Source organism: Lolium perenne, chromosome 5 (assembly GCF_019359855.2).
Source record: "Lolium perenne isolate Kyuss_39 chromosome 5, Kyuss_2.0, whole genome shotgun sequence".
Taxonomy (NCBI): domain Eukaryota; kingdom Viridiplantae; phylum Streptophyta; class Magnoliopsida; order Poales; family Poaceae; genus Lolium; species Lolium perenne.
This window is the reverse complement of record NC_067248.2, coordinates 136,400,106-136,408,717: the sequence shown is the minus strand read 5'-3', so window position 1 is coordinate 136,408,717 and position 8,612 is coordinate 136,400,106. Positions and strand designations below refer to the sequence as shown.

Below are 8,612 nucleotides of genomic sequence, written 5' to 3'. Positions count from 1 at the left end.
AGCCGGGCTGGAAAAATTACATAAGTTGGGAGTTGGTTTTCCTTTTGCAGTGAATGTGATCAGGGACCATCTGCCGTCGCCGACAGGGACATAGGTTCTTCCATGTCTCTGGCTCTAGCTTTTTCTCTACTAACAAGTTCTGGGTAGCATTCATATGCCACACTGTACATATGCAGGAAAAGTACAAGAGGTCGTTGCAGAATCCACTACAATCAAGACAAAACCAGAGGCTTTCACTCACTTATAATCATACTCCGTACAATTCAACACTTGGTAAGCTAAGCTGAAACACTTCAGCTAGTATAAGCAAACGACAAAACTGAAACTTTTTCACACACAAAAAAAGAAACTGACAAGAGAACACTTCGTTACATCATGCTTACAGATGATATATATCATTATCATCACACCTGTAATTTATTCCTGTTACTCTCTCTGTTCTTTATACCAATCTGGCAATATGCACCATTAGTAAACGTCTCTGGCATTAATCTTTTTCTCTCTCACCAGGAGCACTCTCTCTAGTTAAAATTGATGGTGCATCAAGCATGCATGCAGAGCTATCTGCTACTGTAGAAACTAGCTAGAACAAGTAGTAAACATAAACAATTCACCTAGCTATTATGTGTGGATGTGTGTGTATGCATGTATAATTAACAATGTATTTTGACAGCGACATTGTTCGTTGTTTGTTTGTTCAGCTAATACAACATTGGCAAGGAGGAGCAGCCATCGGAAAGGTCCATCAGATCGGCTACCTGCTCGGCGGCCTCATCGAGTAGCCACTTCTCGATCGAACACAGTGGTGCCTGATGCTGCAGCAGCTGTTGTCCGGTGGTCTCGTCGTGATAGCTGACGCCTCCCATTAACGCCGGCTGGGGCGGCTGCTGGTGCTGAATGCCGGAGATGAAGCCCAGGTCGGCGCCGGTGCCAGACATGCGCTCAAAGGACAGGAAAGGGTCGCTGGCCACGGCGATGTTAGGCTTGACGTCGGCGGGCGGGGAGCTCTTCATGAAGCCGCCGAGGAGCCTGGATATGTTGTCCATGCTGGAGGCGTAGGAGGAGGAGGAGCAGTCGGTGGCAACGTCAGCGAACGGCGAGGGACGCATGGTGATCGTAGTCTGGGTGACCTCCGGATTGCTGTACGCCCCTCGGGCGCCGCCGTTGTAGCGGTCGTTGGAGCTGAAAGCGGCCATCGGGTCGTGGTGGTGGTATAGGTGGTGTTGGTCGAGGTGTCCGGTGGCGGCGAGGTTGGCAGCTGGCTCGGCAGAGCTGGAGGATGGTGGCGGCGGCGCGAAGATGGCGCCAATGGCTTGCTGCTTCTTGAGCTTCTTCTTGAGGTGCGTGTTCCAGTAGTTCTTGATGTCGTTGTCTGTCCTCTGCGGCAGGTAAGACGCGATCGCTGCCCATCTACATTCCACCAAAGGGATGGAAATCATGGAATTAGATCATGTGTAGCGCCCATGCTCGGGGACGCCATGGCCAAGCTCGATGATCAAGCTAGTCGGCTTACCTGTTGCCGAGGAGGGACTGGAGGTGGACGATGATGCCTTCCTCGTGCGGGGTGAAGTTTCCGCGGCGGATGCCGGGGCGGAGGTAGTTGGTCCAGCGGAGGCGGCAGCTCTTGCTGCAGCGCATGAGGCCGGTGTTGATGGGCACCGACCTCCAGTTCCCGGGGCCGTGCTCCTGGATGTAGGACACCAGGATGATGTCCTCCTCCGGAGTCCATGGCCCCTTCTTCACGCCCACCTTGTCGCAGCACGGTGGCCTCCCCATGATCGATCGGCCGACCACTTTCTTCTTCCCCCTCTTGATCTCAGATGTCCCTTGATCTTCTGGCAGCTAACTTGTGTCTGCTGGCTTCTGGCAGTACACTGTCTGATGATCTCTCGCCCTCTCTCTCTCCGTATATATATATAGGAGAGAGATGAAGGGGAGTGAGCTCGCCTCCTTTTCACTTGCTATCGATCGTCTACCTCTACTCTATAGCTCTCTTGATGCTACTGCCAGCTGATGATTTACTTTCACTTTCCATAGCTCTAGTCGATCTACATGCAATGCTTGCTTTCTCTTTCTGTCAACGACATCACATGAATCATAGAAACCGACCCCGGCCCACCCGCGCCTTAAAGGAAGGACGGGCTAGAGGTGTACGTACTGCTGTATCCTAGCGCTACTGTGTGGAATTTAAAGGCTCCTTGGCTAGACTTCTGCATGCAAGCCACCACCAATGACTCGTCAAGGCACTATAACCGGTCAAGTCGTTTTATTCCGTAGTATTTGTAGTATATGTTTGGTAGGAGCAACCAACCATGCACATCCTAAGTTCACCGTATGTACAAATTTCTTCCTCGTGGCGACCAGGCAACAGAAAATATTAGGTTCTCCATATTTGATTTTTTTTTTCTTCTCATGATCACCTTTTAAGTTAAGTAAACATCTCAACTTTTTTTTGTATCAAATAAATCAAGTTACTAAAATTCTATGGACCCAACTAAGGTGGTACCATGAAAAAAGAACGGATAATTCAGGAGTGCCTAGTGTGGTCAAATGGCGATTAGGCCTTCTTTGCGGGAGCCGCCACCATAACCTTCCTACACGCCATTGCCGTCGGTGGGGGATTCTACTTGCTTGTCCTTCTGTCCTCATCGGCTTCTATCTAGAATTCGGCTTCTTGGTTAGTTTTTAGTGGGAGGCGTGGTGGTGTTGGCTGTGTGACCAATCCAAGATGGCGAGATGCTTCTAGATTGTGGGTTGGGCCACAATGGTCGGTGGAGATCATGGTGGTTCGATGTCTTTGAAAAAATGATAGTAGCGACAAGATAGTTCCACTTGTATCGCATGGGCTCATCGTGTGGCATTGTTTGATTACATTTTCACACATCTCCGTTCGAGGCGCCTAAGTGAAAGACCACCTATTGTGAAACATAGTTTGTAAAGAATTAAAGGAGCTAGAGAAAGAGATTAAAAACACAAGGATGTAGCTCGAGGCTAGTTGGCACACATTGCCCTACATCCTCGTAGGAGAAGGCTAGGGCACAATGTCCAAATGAAACAAAGTTTTTGGTCAACATCAACCTTATTCTCCTTGAGATAGGATACTTAGTCCATGCCCAACCACTAAGAGGGGATCTTCACAAAGTAGGCAACCACGGACCTTTACAAACTCTTGGCTCCTTCACAAATCATCATGAATGTTTCCAAGTGACACCACTAGCCGACTAGGAGGTAGACACCCCTACAAGAAGGAACAACACAAGGCTAGTAGTCACTTGGATCTTGAAACTCTCACAAAGATTCCACAAATAATTGGCTTAAAAGGCAATCTAGATCTCATATAAACGAAGTGGAAGTTTAGATCTAGGTTTTGAGAGATAGATCAAAGGGTATTTATAAACGATGAGGATGCCCCGAGGAATGCCAAGGTGATGTGTCTTTTTCTTCCTTCACCGAGTTCTTATGCTTTATAAAAATGTGAGGGCATGCATTCATTTTCTTAGAACTACCATATGCATTCTTAGTTGATTACAATATAACAAAAATTAGGGCTTGTTTGATTCAAAGGATTTATAAAGGAATATTGTAGGATATTTATTTTTTTCCCTATAGAGGCCATTTGATTCAAAGAATTGAACCCGTCAAAATTTCTATGGATTGTTTTTTTATACTACAATCACATATCACATAGGATTTCTAGCAAGAGGTTAGACCTCTTGGAAAATTTCCTATGTTTCTATGACAACTATGGCATGCACTTAATCTCTATAGAAATTTCGTGTGTTTTTCGTGTGGTGCAACCAAATGACTTCTGCAACTAATTCCTATGTTTTTTTTGTTCTTGTAGAATTTCACATAGCATGACATACTATTCCCGCATTTTTCCTATTCATGTGCTTTTGAAATCCTTTGAAGGCTTGTTTGATTCAAAGGATTTGCAAAAGAATCTTGTAAGATTTTTACCCGTAGTTTCTTTATAGAGCCCGTTTGATTTAAAGGATTGAACTCTCCAAAATTTCTATGGATTTATTTCCTATACTACAAGCCTATAGGATTTCTAACAAGAGGTTAGACCTCTTGGAAAAATGGCTATGTGTCTATGATAACTATGCTATGCACTCAATTTATAGAAATTTCCTATGGCTTTCCCATGGTGCCAACAAACAACTAGTTGTACCAATTTTTATAGGTTTCTTTACCATAAGATTTAAGGGGGGTCATAGCAATTCTTCATTTTTCCTATTCATGCACCTTTTCTATCTTATGAATCAAACAAACCTTGAATCAAACATGCCCATTATATTTCTAGAAACCAAGTGCATCCTCTTGGGGCCAGCAGCAGTTGGACGCCCTAAAATAATTGTTAAACCCTGTTGCGATCATCCTGACTATTTTTTTTGGCGGGTAATCCTGACTACATATGTTGGAAGGCCCACACATGATACTGCATGCGTAAGCACAGGCACATGAGAGACCCCAAATTGATCGGACAGGACAGGGGCAATGTGCCTAGACTCCAGCCACATCTCCCCTAATATTCAAAGTCAAGAAAAACTAATCCCTGACTAGGACTCATGTATGATGTATGCATGCATAGCTCATTTCTATTATCACAATGAAATCAAGCAGGATCCCAGTTTTGATTAGGCCCTGTATTGCACAGGAGTGTGCGTATGCATCCAGCCATGAACACTCACATCAGTTACTGCGGGTGGTCATCAGTCAGCACACAATTAAGTGTAGACACTAGTGCTCCATGTGTATGCCTCGCATGGATGATGGTACACGCTGTACTCGATCGCTTCTCGCGGGCGTTGGCAACTCCACGTCCACTCGGCCTCGATGGTTTGCCCTGTTCCCATGGACAAGAGTCGCTTTTCCGGTATTGATTTCCCACGTGGTGCCTCCACGGCTTGGTCTCTTAAAGAGCACTTCCGAATGGTAAGGGCATCTCCAGCGGCGCGACGCATTTCGGACGTTTAAATTGTCCGTTGGCGTCCGTTTCCGTCGCCTGACGGACGCCAAAATGACCACCAGTGACGAAATGTCCGTTTGCGTCGGGGGCTACCTCCAGCGGTCCGACGCATTTTGGACATGCAATTGTTTTTTTTTGCTACTTCTTTTCATTTTTGTTGAATGAGCAAGTTTAAACACGAAAAAGTAGTACTCAATGATGTCATGTTGCTCCAATCGAATAGATTATAGCCTAAACAATTAACCGGATACTTCAATCGAATAGATTCAAACATATTTAACATACAAAGAAGAACAAATTTAAAAACATATAAACTAAAACTAATTTTTGGCCTTCTTGTTAGAAGGCCCTGCCTCATCGTCGAAACTCCTGCGCCTCTTGCTTGTCACCTCCTCGTCGGAACTGGAGGACGACGCGCCCATTGAGGAGTTGAAACTGGAAGAAATGGCGTCTTTGTCGTCGTCGTCGGTGAACGGACGACGACGCGCCGCCCGCGCCAGCGCTCTTGCCCGGGCCCTGGACTTCTTCCTTGCCGCCGCCTTGTCGTCCGCTGCCTCCTGCGCCTTCAACCGGGCGAACTTGGTGTCGGAGTCCTCCCCCTCCTCCTGGCCCTCCTCCTCGTCCTCAGCGTCGCTGGCAGCGCCCCCTCCGTTCTCCTCCTGGCCTTCGGAGGCATTGCTGCCTCTGTCCTCCTCCTCCTCACTCGGCGTGGAGGCAGGGTCGCTGGGCGTGGAGCCCGGATCGCTTGGCGTCGCAGGGGATTCCCACCAATGCAGAAATCCGGGCGACTTGCCCTCGCTCTCTGAGTCGGACGGCAGCGTGTAGTCGCTCATGGCGTGCCAGTGTTGGAGAAGAAGAAGAAGAGGAAGAAGAAGGAGGCGGTTGAACTTGAATTACCGTAGACGCGGGGTTATAATGTGTGGGGATTAACGATGGCGCGTATAACGAAGAGGCCGGCGGTTGATCGGCGCGGTTGCCATACCGGCGCGCGTTGTGAATTCGAGGCCGATCGAACCTGGGTCGCTGCCATGAGGGCCCGTGGGGAAGCGAGCGGACGCTAGGCGCGACCGCGGAGCGTCCGCGGAGACGCAAATCTGGCGCATATTTGAGCCAGGTTTGCGTCTTCGCGGAGGGCCCGGTCACTTTGCGTCGTCTCGCTGGAGGTGGTGGCAGACGCATTTCCGGTTCGCGCGTCACGCCGCTGGAGATGCTCTAACATAATTTTGCCAAAAAAATGAAATGGTATTATATCGGCGGTACAAACGCATGTTAGGATAGGGTTCCTCCTCAGGTCAGGCCTACTATCCTCGCCGTCTCGTCATTCTTTTGTTTCCATTGCTGCTCTCACAGCCAAATTAGGCTACCTTGTGGTATCCACTGCCGCCGCCGGCGAATGGGGTGCTAGTGCTTGCCCTGATCTGGTCATTCCTATGAACCCAAAGGACGTCGATTGTCACACGTTCGCGGCGCCGTTGTTGAGGCCTCAAGGTGGCCTGGTTAGGGTGATCCGTCGCCGTCCCCGTCCCCGGTCGATTTTGCATACCTCCATTCACACGATCACACTCCCTCTCAAGGACAAGCTTTGCCCGTCTTTAATGAGGGAAATGCGAGGATAGTGGCGCGCCTTCAACTCGTTCGAGTGCTTGTAGTCATCGCTAGGTGGTTCAAAGATTTATTTATAACTTTATTACTTTTGAGATTCTTTACACTGCAGTGGTGGATTGTAAATAGTGATAGATTATGGAATATTGATTGTATTAATCGATGATAATTATGATTATATTGTGAGTCTCTTGGGCTGTTTATATAGTAGGCAAAATTTGGAGACTAAGAAAACCTAGTAGAAATAGATCTACATTACAATTTTAAAATACCAAATATAACCAAACACGTATACTCTAATAAATAGATCGGTAGACTTTTTACAAAAAAGTAATATTCAGGAAAAAAAGGTACGAGATCGCGTGGGGAATCTGGTCTCACGGCGAGACACTTGTCACACCGCGCATATCCTGGAAATCACTGTGATGGAAATTGCTAGGTGGGTTTGCCACATGGAAAATTTTCATTGGGTCGCGCTGACGTGGGCATTACCCTTCGGGTAACCGACATTGCCCTATCCCGTACAATCCAACTGGAGGCCCATGAAGGTACACGATGGCAAGGCGGGCCACTTGGACAATGCGGTAGAAGATTGCTTGGCAAACAAGACAAAGGAGGAGCCGAACAAGGAAAGTTTAGAACTAGGTCTCTTGTAAACCTAATCGTACCCGGACAGACCTCTTGAGACCTGGCCTCCTATATAAAGGTCAGGAGAGGGGCTGACGAGGGACACGATCAATCTTAGCAACTTTAGCCACCAGAAGTCTAGAGCTAGGCCGCCGCAGCACTTAGCCTCTCGACGAGATCTCAGCCGAACCCTTCGGCACCCCATTGTAACCCAATATTCTCATAATCAAGATCAGACAGGCAGGACGTAAGGGTTTTACCTCATCGACGGCCCCGAACCTGGGTAAATCGCTCTTCCCGCTTGTCTGTGAACCGATGTCTCGTGTCAGCCTACATGATTCCATCAACCCTAAGCCCCAATCGGAGGGCATTGCCGAGAAGTACCCTCGACTATTGGCGCCATCTGTGGGAAGCCTGTCGGCACAAGGCAATTCATCGGCAGATCCAGTCATGTCGGCGGCGGCTTCGTCGACGCCATCATCGTCATCATCGCCAAATCTAGGAAGCCCGATTCGATTCGGCTCCTACGAGTTCACCCCGCACAGCGATTCTTCTCGCTCGACCTTCTCAGATCTACAAGTAAACATGGAGATGACCTTCGGCAGCGTCCACTACAACGTCAACGCGGAAGGAGTCCTTCGACTGCTGGAGCCACACACCCCCAGGTCAGCAAGGAGATCGCCATCACCAGCCGCAGGGCCAAGCTTATCGTCATCAGTCGATCTTTCGGCTGGCCTGACGGATTCGACGAACTCCTCTCCGTATCGACTCCCCGTTCGACGTCTTCAATGTCGGTTGGATCCGACAATCCCGCATCTTCGGAGATGACCTCGTACTACTGCTTGAACTGTGACACCAGGCACGGGCTGGGATCAAGCGACACACCGTTCATCTGCAACGCCCAGTATTCATCGGGAGAGGATAGCGTCGACAGCATCGTCCGAGGAGCCACGTGGAAAGCGGCACACCATCAAGTTTATGCCGCCAATAACATAGGAAACACGAGGAACAGGGGAGACGAAGATCACACCCCCCGCTGCAGCAGACGGGCGAGTTTTGAAAACAACGCCAGTAACAACAACAGCGATTACACCATCGCAGAGGAAGAGTGGGCAACAGCCAGGGCAGCCGTGCTTAACAACACACCGCTCCCCGCAGGAACCTCGGTTGGGACCCTCAACGCTTATCGTTCTATATTGGAGAAAAACCGAGAGCGTCTATCGAAAGAACAAGCCACCCTCGAGAGACGCCTATCTGCTGCAGACCAATCTAGCGAACGACAAAGAGGCTCGCGAGGAAGCGCCTCTCGAAGCACTCAAGGAGCAGGCAAGCATCGATCGAGGTTATCCAGACTTTCGGAAGATGACGCCAGAGATATCACGTCAAATCTGACCAAATCCTTCATGACCAT

At 48.7% G+C, this 8,612-nt stretch overlaps 1 protein-coding gene across 1 annotated transcript; it reads right to left on the bottom strand.

Moving 5' to 3' along the window:
* Positions 1–214: 214 nt before the first annotated feature.
* Positions 215–1,898, bottom strand: LOC127299999 (MYB transcription factor 69-like). The gene is made up of 2 exons (XM_051330060.2): positions 1,514–1,898; positions 215–1,410 (listed from the first exon to the last, which is right to left on the bottom strand). Exons 1-2 carry the CDS (start codon positions 1,774–1,776, stop codon positions 702–704), a joined length of 972 nt encoding a protein of 323 aa, XP_051186020.1. The 5' UTR covers positions 1,777–1,898; the 3' UTR covers positions 215–701.
* Positions 1,899–8,612: the final 6,714 nt, after the last annotated feature.

Excerpts from the sequence above, each read along its gene's own strand:
- LOC127299999 (XM_051330060.2), bottom strand. The coding sequence starts at position 1,776 with ATGGGGAGGCCACCGTGCTGCGACAAGGTGGGCGTGAAGAAGGGGCCA. Across the intron at positions 1,411-1,513 it reads CAGTCCCTCCTCGGCAACAG|ATGGGCAGCGATCGCGTCTT; the intron begins GTAAGCCGACTA and ends GGTGGAATGTAG.